Source organism: Scomber japonicus, chromosome 1 (assembly GCF_027409825.1).
Source record: "Scomber japonicus isolate fScoJap1 chromosome 1, fScoJap1.pri, whole genome shotgun sequence".
Classification (NCBI taxonomy): Eukaryota; Metazoa; Chordata; class Actinopteri; order Scombriformes; family Scombridae; genus Scomber; species Scomber japonicus.
Genome location: NC_070578.1, coordinates 2,477,466 through 2,498,937, shown reverse-complemented (window position 1 = coordinate 2,498,937; position 21,472 = coordinate 2,477,466). Strand labels below are relative to the sequence as shown.

The window sequence follows — 21,472 nt, the reverse complement described above, 5'->3', positions numbered from 1 at the left end:
TGTGTGTGTGTGTGTGTGTGTAGTTGCCCATCCCAGAGGTAAATGAGGAGAGATGCTGGGAGACAGAGAAACCTGAGAAGAACCCACCAGGACAGATGACTGGTAACAGGACTCGCTCCAATTCAACTAGTGGGTATCATACTGTACAGTTTTATCTCAATAATACAATCTTCCATCCAGAGGGGTACACCAGTAACTGGACTGCATTTTACTTTGTGTGACACTGGGTCACATTTGGGTAGAAAGAAGAAAGAACAGGAGACAGTTAAAGCTTTTAGAGTCTGCAGCAAACACAGATGACGGAAGGAGAGAGAAGGTGATGGGAAAATTGTTTCTAATATGATTATTGTCTTCAGGGAGGTGTGAGGGCGGTGTGAGGCCAGGGAGTAATATCCTCTCTGTTCCAGGAAGCCACGCCACCTGGGAAATGTGGTATAATTGTGTGAAACACTACTGCTTACAATTCCACCTCTGTGAGATTAGACTGAATGGATTGAAGATGTTATTGTTACATGTTGTTAAATTGTTGTTAAGATGTTGTTGTTAAGTTACACTAGTTGATATTAAGGCAGATTATTTGACAATAGTGTTTATTTCAACAGAGAGAAACACTGAAGCCCCTTTACATCCTGTACTACATCCTATCAGCCTGTCTGTCAGCATATCAGTCGGATACAGAGTGAAACAGCTTAAATACTCAGTGTTTTGTCATACAATATTTGAACTTAAACTGATTTTAAAGGTTCTTAGAGGATACATCTTCTGACCTCTCAGCCAGCAGCAGGTTGATGTTTTCATCCACGGCAGTCAGATGGATTGCCTTAAAATTTAGACATACATTTCCCACTCAGGATTGATTGTAATAACTGTGATCCTCTGACTTTTCTTCTAGTGCAATCATCAGGTCAACATTTCCATTTGTCAAATACTTTGGTTTACATGTCCAAATACCCAACAAACTAAACACATCGTAATGTAAGCTGCACTTTGTTTTTATAGCTGAGTTCATTTAAGTGTTGGCATGCTAACATGCTAAATTAAAACGTTGCCCATAGCAAACATTGCTACAATGAGCATATCAACATGCTAATGTTAGCATTTAGTTAAATTTAAAACACTACAGCCTCATTGAACATGCATGACTAAAAACTCTACTGTGTCTTAGTTCTGAACCATATACTAATTATGTACGGTACACTAATTATAGTATACAGTTTATGTTGCTAGAGTACAAAATAAACATACCTAACTGTTTTATAGTCAAGACTGCATCAGTACCCCTAGAGGCCCCTGGGCACTGAAGCTCATGTCCCCCAAATAACTTCTGATTGGGTAGAAACCTTGTAACTCATATTTGAACACATTTGAAGTTATGTTATAAATATTCTACAGACACTAGCATACATATTTATATACTGAAATAGAGGAGTCAGTGTCCCTGAGTTCAAATCCTGATGTTTATTTTCTGACGACACTGTGTTTATAACCAGGTGTTCATCCTTACTGGATTGGCGATCTGGAGAGCATCATCATGAAGACACCAGAGCTGTACTCCAGTCATCCTCATGGAAATGGGAATTTATATGGAAACAGGAAGTCTCTGTCCCAGCAGCTGGAGTTTCCTCTCACCACTACACAGGTATTAGATTTATCTGACATTATAAGAAGAATGCATTACAGATCACACCTGGGGGTATTCCAGAAAGCGGGTTATATGGAACTCAGAGTAAGTTAACCCTGAGATGAGGAAACTCTGTGTTATCCGTTCCAGAAAGAGAGGTAACTGAAACTCAGAGTCAGTCACCATGGTAACTGGCTCTGTGAACATTTCTTTAAGGAACCCTGAGTTTCTACCTGTCTCCTCTTACCTGAAGCAAGCTGCCAGACATAGGTTGTCCCTTTCTTTCTTCGCAATCTGATAGATATCGAGGCAGAATTAACTCTCAATGCCTTATGTCTAGAGATGTATTCAGGGCTCAATTGGATGTGCTTTCATTCAGAGATGAATATCTGTTAGAACGGTATCACTGTTCATTACACTCAATCATTTCTTAGCATTCTCCGGCCATATCTGTCTTCTTGTTAATCTTATTTTTAGGATTTTTTTTTTTAATATTTACTTTGTTTAATAGCCTACGTCAACTATGAATAAAATCAAAGCGAAGTGCAATCATAGCCCAGCAAAATCTGCCTTAATTTACTGAATTATGTTTTTTTATTTCATTTTTAGCTGCTTCCAAATGCGTTACACCACTTTTTCATCTGCATGCTACAATTTTAAGTGAGGTATGTTAGTCAGTGGAGTGGTGTATTAAAACTTAAACATTGACTCGGGCAGCAATTTTCTCCCATGCCGCTTCTCTCTTCTTAGCGTCTGCAGCGGTGTTACTTTTTGTGAAATATATGTTCATATTCACCACAGGCCTGCAGGGGGAGGTCCAGTTACAGTGAGGTGATGTAACTCGAGCTTGTTTTCTTAGTAGTTGCCATGGTGAATCAAGGTATCGGGGTTCCATTGATGATGGCTTTTTATAGTGGTCGTGCACGCGCCAAACTCAAGGTGAACATACTCAGTTTTCCATCTCAGGCCCCGTTTATACGTACCCGGTTATTTTTAAAAACAGAGACATTAATCATCGTTTGCACCCTCCGTTTAGACGCAAATGGAGAATTCACCCCTGAAAACGATGCTTTTTAAAAACTCCGGCCAGAGTGGAGATTTTGGAAAACTCTGTTTGCATGTTTGCATGTACACAGAGAAAAACGGGGATTTGGGATCCGGAAACTGCTCCTGGGTTAAATAAATAAATAAATACATTTCTTTTATACAGTCTATGTTTACAATCTATGGTGATCATGGATGCATGCAGAATAGCAGTCGCATTTATGCTGGTGCAATCCCTTTGTATTTGTTTGCATTTGCAAATACAAGTGTTGTATTATGTGGAGGAATGAAGTGACGTTGTTGTTGCTATGCGGGATTCTGATTGGCTAACGTGGGCTTGAGCTGCTCTTGACGACATATATACACGGGTTGACATCGTGGGCCATTTCTTTTTACAGTCTATGCACAAAATACACTCCCCCAAACCAATGGGTGACGTCACGGGTGCTACGTCCATTCTTTTTACAGTCTATGGTTGACATGTAGTTAGGATTTTTTGGAGGTGCACGTCAGGCTACGGCATAGGGGTCTGCATCGACGCAGAGAGCTCTGCGTAGGTACGCCGTCGTTCCGACGCAGAAGTATAAATCTTTAGCCTTTAGTGTAAACGGAAACTTTTCTGAAAACGGACTAGTGTGTGCACGCAGTTTTTTTTGTAAATGGAGAGGGTGAAATGTCCGTTTCTGAAAATAGCTGGGCACGTGTAAACGTAGTCTCAGAGTAAGTGTGTTGAACCTCCTTTCTGGAATACCCCCTGCTCTATGTGTAAAGTGCCTTGAGATGACTTTTGATGTGATTTGGCGCTGTATAAATAAAGATTGATTGATATTCGTTAGCCACATTAGCCATTAGCCACATTAGCTAATGAGCTAGCTACTCTCATAGCTCGTCAGCTAAATGGAAGCTAATGTGTGAGCATATATTCACACCAAAAGGTTTAGTTCAGGACTCACAGTTCAGTTTATCCTCCAACTGAATAACAGCTGTTACTTATTTTCCATAATGGAACGTTTTCATCAATAACACCTGTCGCTCTTCATCTCTTAACATGGCAGCAGAGTTATTGTTAGTAACTGTTAGAGTTCTACATGGACAGTGAAATATAGACAAACATAACAATTCCTTGATAAGCAAGAAAAAAAAGCATTTCTGATTGTAGTTCAATTATTTATTCTTTATTTTGTGCTGAATGTATAATGTTAAATATACTTTTTTAGTTACTTGTTTAATAAAGCAGCCTCTTTGCGTAGTCATCAGTGCAAAATCAGTGAATAATCCATCTATTTTCATTCCAGTTTATACATTTACCATATTGGCCATGGTGAATTTTTCCACTGTTGGTTTAAAAAATCTCATATTGGCTGGGCTCTACTCAACAGCTCCCCTCAGCTTTACAGAGCTTTATACTGAGTTTCAGTAAGCTTGATTCCAGATGAAAGTTAATGTTGCTCTGTAACTGCTGGATGTTTGCTGAGTTCAACATATAAACTTAAAATGTTTCTGCTCCCCCTAAGTGGCCAAAAAAATCAGTTAATGCAGGTATAAGTTAGATTTTGATCCTTACAGTATTAATTTAAGTAACACAAATGAAAACGCCAATCAACTTCCATCTGTGAACTCATAATGAACTGTAATCATCATGTCCTTTGCATTATGTCCAATTAAACTTCTACCAAGAGTCTACAGCCATGCTAGTAGTTCTGTGAGGTTGTATGCAGACATCATGGTGCATTGGTGGGGGGATCACCAAAGTCCTGTACAAGATGGTATGTCACATATTTGTGTGTGTGTGTGTGTGTGTGTTTGTGTGTGTTTCTGCTCCTCTTCAGCCTATACACCGCCCATCACGCTCTCTCAGCTCTGCCCAGCTGGTACACTCCTGCAGCAATGTTCAAGCCTTCATAATCTGTAACATTGTGTTGATGAAGGGCCACGGCAAGGTAGGAAGTACACATGAACACCAAAACTGTTCATTTAATTATATGAATCATCTCTTTTTGTCCCTTTTAAAATTTGACAACAGCAGTTTTCTCACAGAGCATGATAACAACTGGATAACATCTGTTAAGTTCTCTGATCTGTTAACTTTTCTGATCTTTATACTGTGATAAACACAGTAAAATGGTAAACTGCTCCTTTGATAATAATTACACTTATGATTGTGACAATATATGTGATAAGATTAATTGTCAGTGTTGTTTAATGATGTAGTGTTGGATGATGATGTTCCAGGGTCTGGGCTTCAGTATAGTGGGTGGGAGGGACAGCATGTACGGACCAATGGGGATCTATGTCAAGACCATTTTCCCTGGAGGGGCAGCGGCTGCTGATGGAAGACTGCAGGAGGGTGAGGGAACACACACACACACACACACACACACACACACACACACACACACACACACACACACACACACACACACACAAACATAGACACACTGAGTAATCTAATCTTTGTCACAGTGAATGAGACTACTGTTACACATGAATTTCCAGTTCATTCAAGGATACGGTAAACACATGAACAATAAACATATTGAATCTGACAAGAGAAAAGTTTACCTCAAACTTAACTGTGAGCATGGCTTTAGTAGTAATGACAGCAAACCTACACCTGGCTGTTAGAATGTAGTCAGTCAGACAGATTTGATAACATCTGAAACTATGCATTAATTCTTCTGATTTTTTGCTGTAGCTAAAATTATGTATTTATGATGTGTATCACAGAAAATGACAGGTTTTACATTTAGCAGTAATTATGCTGTGTCTCAACAACATGTTATGTACCAACTATGTTCAGTGTACATTCACACTGAAAAAAATACAATATGAAGTATATTTGAAGATATATAGTAAATATACTTTAGCCCAGCACAGGTAAAGATTTTTTTTTTTTTTTGGTGCACCTCCAGTGGTTGAGCTTTTAACTTTTCTGCTGATGTAGAAGTGTAATAGAATACTTTCAACTAGAGTAGGCAGTGAAGCACAGCTGGTAAACCGGGTGTTAAACCATGCTTACTTAAATCACCCTGCAATAATATGATACTCACATGGTACAATTTAAGCAGAAGGTCACTTGCTATGCTATTTAGAGTTTTACTGGAACAAACTGTATACATCTTTAGGAATGTATACACTGTTATAGATTATAGTTGTATTAAACTTAAAACATATGATTTACTTTCATTCATAAAGATATGGGAAGTGTGAGACATAATACTCCATATGAGTTCTGTATATGATATTCTAATGATGTGATGTGATGTGACTCTTCTCTGTGTGTGTGTGTGTGTGTGTGTGTGTGTGTGTGTGTGTAGGTGATGAGATACTGGAGCTGAATGGAGAGTCACTGCATGGTTTGAGTCACGATGAAGCCCTGTACAAGTTCAAAGTAAGGCAACTGCATTATGATACTAACAACAGATATGAAGAGGAAAGGGTTGCTCAGGATGTATAATCTTAGAAGCTAAATAAATGAAGACTGTAGAATTTGGGAATTGTGTATATTTTGTATCAGTGGTATATTGTGATACATTCTGTAAAGCAGCCTGATGAAGGCTCTGTCCTACACATGTTGGTTGAATAAATAGAAGACATTTGGTTCTTGGTTATTTAAGCACCTGGTTGTTTGGCAGCAATAGTAGCAATAGTTCACTTTTCCTAAAAGCAAAGCAAGTGTCTCGGGTTCCAAGCAAAAATGTCCACCTGCATAATTTGACTGTAGGATGTCAGTTAACTTTATAACTACAACTGGAAAATTTTAATTTAGTGTTCAGATCTCTCATTTTAAATAATAATGGCTCCTTCATTATACAGACAAAAAAGGCCACCTAAGATTATTTTTTCCAGAAATTTATATAAATTGTCCAATGGAATACCAGAAAAATAGAACTGTCCAGTCTAATGCCATATTATACAACAATGCCATACAGTACAACAGCTATTCCATCCTGCATGAGACAGATCATATTTAGTTTTTGATTGTTAGAGATAACTGATATATTCCTCTGATCATTTACAGGCTGTACTTTGATGGCCTTATTCTGAAAAGCCATTCCAGTATGTTGTCCACAGTGTGGTAAAAAATATTAGAAAATGAACACAGGCTCAAGCATGGTGAGTCATAAGAGCTTTTGAAGGAATGTAAACAAGTTAAAGTGTTCATTTATTTGCTGGTGAGATGTTTTATGGCAGTAACAGTTAGTTAGAAACACTGAACGCTTTGACATATTAGAGCTGTGCTGGCAGGTAAAGAGGAAGTGATGAAATGAGTTGATGTGTATGTTGAAGGTTAATCACTGCAATGAGCTGAAGTTTCAGTTAATGACAAAGTGCTGAAAACAGTTGATTTAAAGAGTATGAGATGGAAACAGTTAAGTAGTGGTAGAAGAAAAGCTATGTAAGCTGTCAGTTTACATGTAAAGAGTGAAAGCAGAGGGAGGTTTAGTTGAGGGTGTCCTGTAGAGTTTCCTCACAAACAAACTAAAGTTGTATTTACTGTGTGTGTCCTTGACATTTTAACAAATGTATCAAATCCATTTCCTTCCTCTTAAAACATTTGGAAAATATATTTTTATGAAACGCTTGAATCCTGCGTTGTTTCAATCCATGCAGACTAGCTTACAGTATTCTTCTTCTCTGACTTTGTTGGAAACGCATTGTAGACAGTGTGGAGGAGTAACTAGTTCCTTTCGACAGTGTTACATGATATAATGACAAAATAAATGTAAGTAAATGTAAGAAAAAATGTATCATTAAATTACAGTCACTGATGAAAAGGGAGGTTACATCTGAAGTCACACCTTTAATATTTACTCATGTTTTAATATTGAACATATATTGCTGTTTTTAATTCTTTGAAATCAATATTTTTTATATTTAGTAAATAAATCATGATGTGGTGAATGGTGTCACAGTACCAATTAATCCCTCTTTATTCATCAAATCTCTTTATTTTATATTCATAAATCTACATGAACTAATGAATACATTTTACAATGAGAGATAAATGTTGATTTATGAGAAATGATCTCTCTTATAAATCATGTCAGTATCCATGAAGAACAGTAAATGAGAACATTTACCTTAACAGCTGGAAACATTGGTTAGAACATTAGAAAAGTCATCAAATGTAATTAGTTACATTGCTTTGATTAAGTCATTGAAATAGTTACATTACTTATTATATTTTTAATAACCTATTACAAGTTCCCAACCCTGCCTGTAGATTAATGGAACAGTGTGAAGCCATTACCAGGATTGTGTATCCTCTGACCCATGTGCATGAGACAGACTATCATCACAGATCATTTGTGGTTAATCAAGTTCCAACAACAGCAAGAGCGGTCAGTAGGGGCCCACTGCTCATATCATTACAGGATCAACCTCTAAGGGCCCCTTAGAGATTTTATTCCTTTCCTGGTTATATCAAAGGGTCAAACTTTTTTTTTTTTTTTTAAGTTTTCTTTTGTGTTTTGAAATGTCTGGCAGCAAATCAAAAAGGGCCTGCTGACTCTGGTGGTGAGGACCAGCCTACGTGTGGGGGCCCTGTGTGGTCAGGCTCAGGTAGCTCAGCTGTGCAGGTCTCGCTCCCTCAGCTCCACCACAGGCATGGCCCGGGTCAGTGCTGACATGGGAGACTACAACTACCTGAACAACACCTGCAGTAACACACTGAGCATCCAGGGACAGCCTGCTAAACCCAGGGACCGTATCATGATGGAGATGATCCTACAGAAAGGTCAGCTATACAAACTACATACAGTCTAGTTATTAGTTAGCAGTTAGTTTCTCTAATGGGAAGAGTTGCTTGGCTTTGCTTAGTTTTATATGATCGTAAATGGAATATTATAATGTTATTCACTTGTTTTTTAAGTTGACAAAACAAGCATTTATAAAGGCTTATTCTTGCACATTGAGGGATTCACAAGAAAGATTTAAAGTCAATTCATTTATTTACTTCTAAACATATTATACATGTTGGAAAATGGTTACAGAAAATATGTGAGAAGGCTGATAACTATGCAGCACTGAATTGTGGAGATAAAGCCTTAAACTGTTTCTCACCCTCTCATTTTTCCTCATTTTCTGAGCCTTCAAAAAAGGGGTACGCTATGATGTAGTGGCGTACCCTTGGTCCCTCCCCTACTATATAAGACTGGGAGTCCGCTCTTCTCAGTGGTTAACCTGCCTAGTGGCCAGTTACTACATCTAACACTACTACTACTACAGTCTACAGTTAGCCAGTTAGCTGAGTTAACCGCCGAGATAGCCGCCAAGCTAGGAGCTGAGCTAGCGGCAGAAAGCTCTCAGAGTAGTGTCCATGTTTTGGGTAGAGGTGGTGACTTTGATTGACAGGTGACACTTGGTAGGGGGCGGGGTTTCAACGAACTCGGCGGGCACTCCCACAGCGTTTGGGAGCAGAGAAAGAGGCTAATTTTTACACAACTTTGAAGACCAATTTCATATATTTGGCAATTTTTTTAATCATTCAAATTTGACAGGGTGGTTAACAACACACTTTTCTGTGGTATGTCAAACTCAGAACACATATTTATTTAAGAACTTTAAAAAAAACACTTCCTGTAATGCAACCAATATCATCTTTTGGTCATCAAACCCCTGTATCTCATATGTTCGAAATGTGTAGTTTCTGAGATGAGATATATCAGTCTTCATCACATCTATGATCAGTGATTTTTGACCTAACATGTCATGTTACATTAATGCAACTTGTGTTAGTATTATTATTATTGATGTTTACACAAGTCCTCCACATTCCTGGTCAATATATAGTACATTTAATTTCATTCTCTTCAATTTAAACTATAAACTTGTAGCAGCGCTACTCACTTAGAATATATATTTCATTTTTTAATGTACATTGCTTTCATAGGATAACTTAATTCTGTGTACATTTTGATTGCTGTGCTCCATGATAGTCACATACATCCAGTCGGGTCTTTCCACTTCAGACACTCTCACCCAGGAGACCCACCTGGGGTCCTGTGTCTAGGAGCCAGTAGTCCATAGCTTATCCCTCTTGATGCAGAGCCATCTTGAAGCTTTCACTGTCTTTTCTTTTATGTACACCAGAGATACCCAGGAGGCTTTGCAAATAGCCCCTACTCCTCACTTCAATAGGCATGCACTAAACAGGTCACTCTAGTCTGTGGTGCTCCTCCATCAGCGCTGCATATTTCCCCTATTTTCTCTTGCTGGCCTCTCAGGGCACTGTAGACTGACCGCCACCTTCAGGCAGATTCATGGTAGGTCACTCGAAACTTTTGATAAGACTCCTTTTGACAAATTATCGACAACCCCCCCCCCCCCAAAAAAAAAAAAAAAGTAGCCAGAGAATTTTGCAAGGGCCGTAGGTTTGTTAGTGGCTGTTCTCACCACCGTTCTCAAAAATACTAACTACACAGTTAGTAGGACATCTCCAATCTCCGATCACCTGGTGTCATAGGATTAGTTTTCACTGAACTACCTTCATGATATTTTGCTCTGTAGCTTTTAATAACTTGTAACATCCTTTGTAGTGACTATGCCCTGTACTTTTAGCACTACTGGAGGCTAATGGATCCGATTCATCTGACGTGTACGCAGGTTTCAATTTTATTTCCATTACATAAATTTACAATAAGCAAAACAGGAAACAGCCCTTTGCTCCTGAGCACAGTCAAAAATCTTTTTCTCACCATCAGCACACACCTGGCTGGACCTTTTTATCTGTGCCCAGCCGGCCTTTTACCGTGCTCCCCCTAGCGCTTGGGAGGAGTACTACCACTCAATGAAATCATATATATGGCTCCTACATCCTTGTTTGATTACTTCCAGTCGGGATGATGTAATGTAACTAAGCTGAAGGATAGTGTCTGGTTACCATGGAGATGCCTGAAACCTTTTGCCGAAGCATAAATTGAAAACATTGTCTCTTTAAATTCTTTTGAGCAACACTTATCAAGACTGTTGAGTGACCTACCATAAATCAGAGAATAGCACAGTGTTCTCCACAATTTCTTCAAAGAATCTCAGTCTGCCAGTCATCTGTGCTTTTTTGAGGAAACCTGCCTAGGCTTCCAGTTGGGGATCTGAATGTGTTTCTTGCACTCACAAATGTGATTTAAGACAGCTGATGTGCTCCAGTGTTCCTCTTCCTTGACACAAGGGACATGTTGGTGCTTTGACTTTGCCCCAACAAATAAGGTTTGATCGGCTGGGAATGATGAGATAATTGATGTGGAATGGGTCATCCTTCCACAACTTGGACCATTAGATCTATGTTCCATTGCCTTTCTCCATCTTATTTGTTGCTCCATCCCCACCACCTGGCTTTCACTCAGCTCCTCAACCCCAGGTCTTCTTTCTTTCTGGAACAGGTCTTGCCTCTCTTTGGCCTTGGCTTTGTTGTAGTGGGTTGTTGGAATGCTTCCTAAACCATGCTTGGCCAACTGCCATGGATCCCAGCAACATTCCGAGACAGAGCCGAGATTCCCCCCAGTCCACTGTGCCCTTCACTTCCTTCCAGTTCTCACCTCAGTGTCAGCGTGGGAAACTTTCAGGTTACTGGAATCCCTGTATTCTTAGGTCAAGTAACCATAAACCAGTTTTAGTTACCAAGGACTTGGCTTTGCCAGCTTGAATCATCCGTGGTTAGCCTCTTCAAGCCCAGAAGGATCCGTCTGCTTCCTGGGATTGACATAGTTGTTAATGGTTGCTGTTAGAAAGTTGTCCACATCACACAGCTGTCAGGACGCTGCACTCTCACACGCGCTGCATTGATAGTCACACACACACACACACACACACACACAAGCACCCGCAGTCACTCTCTAGCGCGCGCTCTTGCTCGTTCGCTCCAGACTCCGGGAGATTGTGTCTCATTTGCGGGCGTCAGGGAGCCGCTATCAATATGCAGAGAGTTGGGATGTATGGATTACATAATATATTAATGTCTGTGCGTGAGAAATGACAGGTGTGGCGTGAGAGCGTGTGAACTGCTTGACGCAGTGCACACCATGGCAACACGACCAATTTGTTTAATAAGCTTGGCAGCCAGGGGTTTGTTGTTTTGGTAGGTTTTGGCTATTTATTTTTATTTATTGTTTTTACATATTGCTATTATTATTTCCAATTATCATTATATATATATTTCTTGATTTTAATTGATTTCTGGTTGTGCTGTTCAAATATATTTCAAGTTGAGTTCTGGTGGTTCAATAAATGCTTACGTTTACACATCTATGAATAATCGTGTTTTATAATCGCGATTTCAATATAGATCAAAATAATCGGGATTATGATTTTTGCCATAATCGTCCAGCCCTACTGCTGGCTGGAGGCCACTTACCCACAGGTGGTGTTGTAAAATACGTTGTCATTTGTCATCATCTTTAATATTGTATGTCATGTAGTGTAGACTACATGACTGATGAATCAATAATGAAAACATTATTAGCTAGTTTTTCTTTGTTGTGGTTAACTGTAGTGCAAAAGCTAAATCTAAAAGAGGAACTATATTCATAAAAAACTTAACTATGCATGTCTAATGTTTCAGAGGCTGGTGTCGGTCTGGGCATCGGACTGTGCTGCGTTCCATCTGGTGACGGATGCCCTGGGATTTACATCCATACACTCTCTCCTGGATCTGTAGCACACATGGATGGTAGACTCCGGTAAGATGTTCTAAAACTATTCTAAACTGGAACTAAAGAAGCCAAGCATAGGCCAGATTAAAAAAATGGTAATGTCAGGTTCATATTACCGAGGTGAAGTTAGTTTGATATTGGATATTCGGATATTGGACAGATATTCAAAATAAGGAACTGTGTCTTTTTTTTCAATACCTACCAAGCCATGTGACCTAATGAGTCCAAACTAATGCAGAATAGTTCTCCTATGTAGTACCAACCACACACACCTTTATTTACACCCATTGTATGCACACTCTATTTTATATGATTTTTTAAAAGGAAAATACATTATTTCCTATAAGGAATTGTCTCTTTTTTCAATACCTACCAAGCCATGTGACCTAGTGTGTTTTACACTGTAGGCCTATTTAGACTTACGCCTATAGTTGGAGTTATAGCCAACTTATATGAAACCATTGATTTTTATTATCATCTGTCACCCCCCTTTGATGATAATGATGATAGGAAAAAACGGTTTCCATAAGAAATGATTAGGATTCTTTAAAAAAAATAAATAAATAAAATAGTGGATGCAAAATATTATTTCATACAGAGGTGTGTCTTATTAGTACCACGTAGTAGCACAGTTCTACATTGGTCTCGGGTGTTTGGGTTCCATAACATGGAAGCTATTGAGCAAAAAGCTGTTTTCCATAAGAAATGAATGGGATTCTTAAAAAAAATAGAGGATGCAAATTATTATTTCATATTGAGATGTGTGTGGTTGGTACTACATAGGAGAACTATTCTGCATTGGTTTGGAGTCACTAGGTCAGATGGCTTGGGAGGTATTGAAAAAAGAGACAATTCCTTATAGGAAATAATGTATTTTCCTTAAAAAAATCATATAAAATAGAGTGTGCATAACATGGGTGTAAATAAAGGTGTGTGTGGTTGGTACTACATAGGAGAACTATTCTGCATTGGTTTGGACTCATTAGGTCACATGGCTTGGGAGGTATTGAAAAAAAAGACACAGGGGCCCCCCCTATGTCTTTGTTGAAAACAAAGACATAGGGGCGGCTGTGGGCAGGAGGTAGAGCGGTCGTCCTCCAATTGGAAGATTGGTGGTTCGATTCCCGGCTCCTCCAGTCCACATGTCGATGTGTCCTTGGGCAAGACACTTAACCCCAAATTGCTCCCGTTGCTGTGCCAACGGTGTGTGAATGTGAATGAATGGTTAGATCCCTCTGATGAGCAGGTTGGCCCCCTGCGTGGTAGCCCCTGCCATCAGTGTATGAATGTGTGTGAAAGGGTGAATGACTTGTCATGTAAAGCGCTTTGAGTGGTCGCACAGACTAGAAAGGCGCTATATAAGTACAGTCCATTTACCATTTACCATTTACACAGTTCCTTATTTTGAATATCTGTCCAATATCCGAATATCCAATATCAAACTAACTTCACCTCGGTGTACATATTGATATAATATGTGGAGGAGCACATTCATCTAGCTGAGTGACACTACCAAGTCATTGATTGTGTATGAATTATCTGACCAGCTGTATTGGAAACAATCAAAAGTATGATTGTTTCACATTTGTCCTCCTTGTGCTATTTTTTTTCTTTCTTTCCAAACCTTTTGCCTGAACTCTCCCTCCCTACCATTTAGGTGTGGGGATGAAATCATGGAGATCAACGACACTGTGGTTTACAACATGGCGCTAAATGACGTGTACACAGTCCTGAGCCAGTGCACACCAGGTCCAGTCCAGGTCATCATCAGTCGACACCCCGACCCAAAAGTACGCCACATCTCCACTGTCTGTATTTATATAGCGCCAGTGCCAACACTACACTCACATTTTCTGGCAGATTTATGAGCTTACAGAGTAAAGCCATTTGTTCCTCAGCTGTAATGTTGCCTCACGAGTTCAAATGTGGTCCTCTGTGCTGTTGGCATGGACTCTATCTGGCTTCTCACTTAGCGTTCTGGCTTTTGTCCAAACCTGTGTGTAAATGTGAGTATGGTTGTCATAGTCTGTGTATGCCTCAGCTCATTAAAAGTGGGAAGCTGTTTCCTTTCAGATGTTTTCAGGAAATCCTCCCAGTTGATGCTGGGTTAGGTTGCAGACACGCTTGTGAAGCTGAAAGTCAAGGTGATTGATGATTGACAGCAACAGGCAGCAACTGCTTATGATTATGCTCTCTAGCAAGTTATGTAACATCCTTAACAACATTGGTGCAGCTCAATGGCCATCAGTGGAGGTTTATGGTTGTAGTGGTGATTTATACAGTATAGGTTATAAATGAGGTTTTAAACAAGAGTAAGAGTCTACAGACATGCTAGCAGCAAGCAGGGGTCGTACTCACTCACAGTGGTGCTTTGAGCTGCTAATTAGCAACAAGTTTTGCAGGTATGTGGTAAAAAGATGACCAAATAACATCAGATATCATCATCTATAAACACAAATTTGAACCTCCATAGTAATATTAATCATCTAAAAACATTAGTGTCTATATAAAATGTCAGGGCAATCCATCCAGTTATTGTTGAAATATTTCAGTTTAGTCTAAAGTGACACTGCCATAGAGCCATACCTCTAGCTTGGCTAATAAAAATGTTTTTTGAATCACTGGATATAAATGCCCAGTGTTCTGTTACTGAATAGAGTCATCTACAGACTATAACATTGGTCAGACTCACAATGAACAGTTTTAACAATGGATCTAAATTAATGCAGCAGAAGTGCGCTCCTTTTCTATTCCACACATGCCAAAATCTGATGCCTACACTACCCACAATGCTACTCAACCATTAATAGTTTGATTGACAGGTGTGTAATGTGCAGCTTTTTCCTAACTCCACAGCGTCATATTCTTTTACTTTTCAAACTTGTAGTCTTCAGACCCTGCTGATGCTGGAGCTCTGGAGGTTTTTGACTCTCAACCAAAATAGTCTATGAAATCTTTCAGATTATTTCTTTTTTTTTTTTAGTTTCAGTTTTAGGTTTTAGGTTTACGTTCTAAATATTGTTCAGTGTGTACATCTTTTTCTCAACATGACATGACAAATTACATTTATCATGTATTCACAAGTACATTTGCAGAATTTTTAAATATTGTGTCAAAAAAACTAGTATCAACCTAAGAGCAAAAGTTTAGAATGTGAACTGTAAGTGAATGTGTCTCTGTCTGAGGAGTCCTCAGTGGAAAGGAAGTCTCTTCTTTGCCTTACCTTTACATTCTGTTTCTTACACTTTATCTAGCATGTGGTTGGTTGTTGGTTTGCTTTTTACCTACAACACTTTTTCTGTCCTTTGCACACATCATATGTGAAGTACCACATGGTTCATTTTAGGCCCTGACTCATTCTGTTCACATATGATACTAATCAGGTAGATTTCTATCAGGCTGTTATATTCTGTGACATAAACATTGTTATAGTTTTTTTAATCAACAAATATAATTTGTTTGTCCAATACTTTTTGACTTCCCTACGCTGTCTGTGGTACACACTGTTCATATTTGAGCATTTCACAGGATCCCCTCATAATTAATGTATATACTCATTTTTGGGATCACAAATCATCGTCAGCCTTTAATAAATGTGAATAAATGTGCACAAATATTTTTAGAAAGTTGAATAATTACAATTTTATCTTTTATCTTCATTCTTAGCTATTTTTATTTCTTTGTATTTTGCATTTCACAATTTATATCTGTTTCTTTCATCTATTATGTTATAAGGAAAAAAAACAAAGTGCACTATGACCTGTACTCTATGCACACAGATGTGTGTATACTGTGTATACTATGTGTAACTGTATTCAACGTGCTCTAATAAAAACACTTGAAACTGAAATATTACAATTTGTTACATAATCTGGGTCACTTCAGGATAAGTCATCAAATTCCTGGCTAAAAGAAAAAAAATTTAAGGTGTTTTTTTCTTCCCTCGAATGTAAAAATGGGTCAAATTAGACCCTGAACAGTATGTAAGGGTTAAAAACAGCTCACAAATATACAGTATGGTCTTTAAAAGGCAGTAATGGTTACACAAACAGGAGGAAATAGCACTTTTTTTAAAGAACTATTTTCAGTGGCGGATGAGTACACATTTGGTACTGAGTATTTCTGCGTGTGGGGGATTAAGTTAAAATAAACTACAGTATGTTTGAACATGTTAATGAAAGACTCACTTATGTATTTTTATTGATGCATCAATATGTTTTCATTCTCAACAACAGCAGCTGATGTAATGCTCTCTGTATGTCACAGGTATCCGAGCATCAGCTGAACGATGCAATAGCTCAAGCAGTGGAAAACAGCAAACTGAGAAAGGACAAGAGCCAGTGGAGTATCGATGGTACAATATTTAGTTTTTTCTCATATATTCATTCCTGTTCAGGGTCTTGGGTGGTCTGGACCTTTCAGCACTTTCCTTATAGAGCATAAATATGATCAAATGATGCATCATATCAAGATAATGTATCAACTTTTCATATTATTCCTCAAAACTGATTCTTTTTTTTGTCATATTGGGAACAGTATGCTGGTGTACAGTGCATATTCAAAATGCTTAATAAAGCAGTACAGTTTACTCTATAGGCTACCTGATGCAGAAGGGTTTAAAAAAAACCTTTTACTCCCATTACATCTATTACTGAGCCTGTACATTAGAATCAGTTCATTTTAATATGATTATAAAGTTGATATTCTATTCTTTGCAGGGCTGCGTCGCCTGGACTCATGCTCTCACACCCGGCAGAGATGCGAGCGGTGTCTGGAGCGAAGCTTCAGTCAGCTGACGGTCCAACGGGCTCAGAAGACCATGACCCGCTTCTGCAGCGACAGCACCAGCAGCCACCACCACCCCAACCGCTGCCTCACCATGCACAACATCCACAACACACACAACACACACCACAACCCATCAGCACGTGTCCACAGCCTGGACACAGCCAAGGTACTCAGCTCTATATCTGTATGTTCCACTCTGCAGTCACAATGTTGAAAAAAAAAGAGTGTGTCCAAGGGCTGCTCGATTAGGGAAAGAATCATAATCACGATTTTTTGGGTCAAAATGGAAATCACGAATATTAAAATGATTTTTTTAAACTTTAGAAACATGCTGCATTTATTGTCCATTTGACTTAATAAATGTATTATTTTAATATTAGTGCTGAGCGAGTTAAGATGATGATAGTTCACACATCACATCCTGGTTTTTAATAATGAGTCAGTAAACTCAGCATCGTCTGACGCAGGCTGGAAACTCTGCACTTTTATTTACAGTTCAAACATTTCACTGTGTTTCAGCTTCTGTCAAACTAACAGAGCTGCGGTGGCTTCCTGTCTAAATTTTCAAAATAAAACCTTTGTTATTGTGCGCTATCTCATTATTATTAAAAATCGTTTCCCCCCGATTTTATTAGTTTTGAGATCGTTTGGCCCCTAAATCATAATCACGATCAAATTTCGATTAATTGAGCAGCCTTAGTGTGTCCTCTTTTGATGTCTCACAGTTTGTGCGTGATCTGTCCCTATCCTGCAGTCTCTGACAGAGACATGGTCTGAAAACAGACTGTCAGTACCTGTGTATCCTGACGACGACTATAACGTTCCATACAATTCTACTGCTGCCAACCTGTCCACTCAGCAGGCTCTGGATCTGGCCTACAGGAGCAACAAGGTACCTCATCCTCTAATGACACAGTACAAATTAACTTAACAGATGGGAAATCACATGGAGTGGCAGGTAACTCATTCACTGGACAGTTTTACAATGTCATCCTCCATTAGCACTACATGGATCCATGTGAGGAATTTAAATGAATGTGTTTATTTTCAATCAATCTTTATTTATACAGCGCCAAATAACAACAAAAGTCATCTCAAGGCAGTTTACACATAGAGCAGGTCTAGTTTAATTTAAAGAGACAAGAACTAGGCTCTAAGAAAGTCCAGGTAGCAGCTGGCCCTCACATAAATATCAATGCTACAACCAGACAGAGATTGAGGAGAATTGTTCCACAGCTCCATGTTATCACTCATGTGTTCCTTAATGATGCAGACATTCAGTTTAATCTCATCCTTAAGATGCTAAAGATGTGCTGTGATCTGGTTCTATATCTCACACATGTTGGATCCTACTCAAAGCATTAGACAGACTTTAATTCTTTCTATATCTAAAGAGAAAGCTGCAAAGAAGATAACTACTAATAGTAACACTAGCATGAGTGGGACAGAAATGACTGAAGTCTTTTGTAGCGTGTGCCAATAAAGCTGCTGTGGTCAGAGAAGATTAATGATCCAACTCTGTCAAAAAAAACAAACAAATCATGATTAACTCATTTACATTAGTAATATTATCTCTGGGAAGCACAATGTTGCTATTATTCATTTCCTCTCAACATAAAAAAAGGTTTGTGAGGGTCAGAATATCCTTTTGTGGTCTGACATACTCTATAACTGTATCTGAGTGATTTTCTGCTGTCAGCATGTCCTCAAGGCTTACTGTGTGTGTGTGTGTGTGTGTGTGTGTGTGTGTGTGTGTGTGTGTGTGTGTGTGTGTGTGTGTGTGTTCATATAGAAGCTAAATAAAGTACAATGGTCCACTGTATATTCATATAACAGACCTGTTTCACATGTTTTACCCAAGTTCACACAGAGTTTAATGACAACATTAACTAACCCTATTGGAAATTAGACATTAATAAAGATAATACAGTATATACCCTAAAGCTTCTACTAGCCCCCCCTGACTCTTTGGACATGTGCTAGTAAATGTGAATATACTGTATTTATACTGGTGTATGTTTTCAACTTAATACAAACAAATGTACACAACTTAAAGCAGTTAAGTGCTAGAAAGAAAAAGCTGTCCATAGTTAAAATATGATTCAGCATAAAGCTACAAATGTCTGAAACTAAATCATAACAAGTTATTTTGAAGTCTAGACACAAGTCTTCAAAAGCAGCTGACAAGTCGTTCTGTTATTGTCTAAGGTCTCTTGAATACTGACAGAGAAACTTCAATAACACACAATTAAAACATGTTAGTTTTTGGGATGTTTGTTTTGTTTTTGCAACATTCTTTATAATCTGCAGTGATATAATCCTTCCATCTATCGAGACAGAGAGAGAGAGAGAGAGCGAGACGGAAAGGGAGAAGGTGCAGATTTAGTTAACACTGTTGATATCTTTTTGTGTGTGTGTGTGTGTGTGTGTGTGTGTGTGTGTGTGTGCGTGCGTGCGTGCGTATGTGTGTGTGTGTGTGTAGTCCACCTCCAGTCTCCGTGCTGCTCCTCGTCGGTACTGCTGGCGTCAGGATGTCACCAGTGAGGAGGGTTATAATGGAGACTCCAGCGGCTCCAGCAGAGGATCTCCAGTCAGAGAGGATGGACTGGAGCCGTCATCACACTCCAGCTGCCAGGTACAGCTGCTCAACTGCTCAGCTGCTACACCACACACACAATGAGTGTTACACAAGCTGTAAAAAACACTTGGGGCACTTCTTGCACATTTTCTTCTTTAAAAAAAATGCTCTTAATGAAAGAATGCTGAAGCACTGATGTTTTGTTTTGTGCACAAATTAAGAGAAAAAAAACATACTCCTCATGTTGCAATGCAGCCACTTTCATCCACATGATCTGATTTATTTTATCCCTGAACTTCATAAAGTGTGGATATGTGGTCATTTTTTGTCTTTTCGTCTCATCAAAACACAAGCAGACCAATATACTAACATTAAAATATTCATTCTGTGTGTTTACATGGCCTGCAACCTATTGAGTAAGTCTTTAAAAAGAAAGGTAACATCCCCTGAAAGTCTTCTCTTTGCTGACCTCCACCCCAGACATCACTGTTGGGTGGTTATAAAGGCAACACACATTTGTGAACACACACAGCTCCACCCATCAGTGATGCTGCATGTGGTCAGCTGTGAGCTCCAGAGAGGGCAGCAAAACACTGCTGTTCATTTCCCCTTTAAGCCCTAACTGACAGAACTTAACACCACACCTTCTGCTTTATTTTGTTGATTACTGTCTGTTCATTTGTTACAGCAACGTAGCCACGCGCTGTCTCTGTTGCTCTGGGCAACACATGATATTAAAGGTGCAGGCAGAGCAGCAACTAACCATTATTTTCATTATCGGTTAATTTGACAGTTTATATCTTGATTCATTGATTTGTTATTTGGTCTATAAAATTGTGAAAAAAATGTTGATCAGTGTTTCCTGAAGCTCATGATATTCAGTTTGCTGAAACGTTTGAGATAATTGAGACATTTATTTCTGTAAAAAAATGACTCAAAACAATGAATCTACCATCCAAATAGTTGGTGATTAATATATAACTACTGCAGCTTATTCTGTTGTTGTGTAGTTTTCTCACTTTTCAGAGTGTTGACCTTCCTCTGTCTAAGAACTGCAGCTCAGATTAACCTTTTTTGGTTATTAAACAAGTTCAGTTCCTGTTTGAGCATGTAGACAGCTTAATCTGCATCTCAGTCTGCGTTTTTCACTTCCACTTTAAGTTCCTTCTCTATTACACACCAGAAGAGACGGAGGAGGGACTTGTACCTCACTGTAGTACCAGTCATGCTTGCACTAACCATGTTTCTCTCAGTGTTAACACCTAACAGTCTCCTTTCCTTCCACTGCCTGCAGTTCTTCAGCAGTATATACAAGGCCTTGAGAAAGACCCTGAAGTTACTCTTAAGGAACGTATGTGAAGCGATGTGAGCTTTCAGTGTGTTGCTAGTGAAAGCATGCTGCCTGCCGTCTGCTTTTTATGACACATGAGAGAGAGTGAGGTGATGCTTTTCATCATAGTTAGACTTTTCTATGAGAGCCCTTTACAGAGAATTTATAAGTTGTAATGGTTAATGGATCTTTTAATGATGGTTTAGATCAGTTAAAAGCCAACTTAGAAACATTTACATCAGCAGACTTAATGGATTATTGTAAGAGCAGCTGACTCAAAACTTCATAATAATGGCTCATTACTAGTTAAGTTGGTACGGCATTAGTTTTAATTCATAACAAGAACTTTAACAGAAAGTACTCGTTTATTGTTTATTGTGTGTCCACTTTCAGACTTTGATTTTTACTATATGACTACAAGAATACAGACACACACTTTTAAACTTTTTGTCCAGGCCTTT

The 21,472-nt window shown here is 38.8% G+C and overlaps 1 protein-coding gene across 1 annotated transcript in view; it reads left to right on the top strand.

Moving 5' to 3' along the window:
* il16 (interleukin 16) overlaps positions 1–21,472 on the top strand; it is a 60,801-nt gene that overhangs the window by 27,026 nt on the left and 12,303 nt on the right. Inside the window, exons 7-19 of the mRNA XM_053322067.1 lie at positions 24–129; positions 1,491–1,639; positions 4,495–4,605; positions 4,898–5,012; positions 5,983–6,056; positions 8,156–8,405; positions 12,225–12,342; positions 13,973–14,105; positions 16,582–16,669; positions 17,034–17,269; positions 17,858–17,952; positions 19,597–19,738; positions 20,976–21,032. Of these exons, the coding sequence (XP_053178042.1) occupies positions 24–129; positions 1,491–1,639; positions 4,495–4,605; positions 4,898–5,012; positions 5,983–6,056; positions 8,156–8,405; positions 12,225–12,342; positions 13,973–14,105; positions 16,582–16,669; positions 17,034–17,269; positions 17,858–17,952; positions 19,597–19,738; positions 20,976–21,032 (1,674 nt within the window). The remainder of the gene's footprint in view (positions 1–23; positions 130–1,490; positions 1,640–4,494; positions 4,606–4,897; positions 5,013–5,982; positions 6,057–8,155; positions 8,406–12,224; positions 12,343–13,972; positions 14,106–16,581; positions 16,670–17,033; positions 17,270–17,857; positions 17,953–19,596; positions 19,739–20,975; positions 21,033–21,472) is intronic.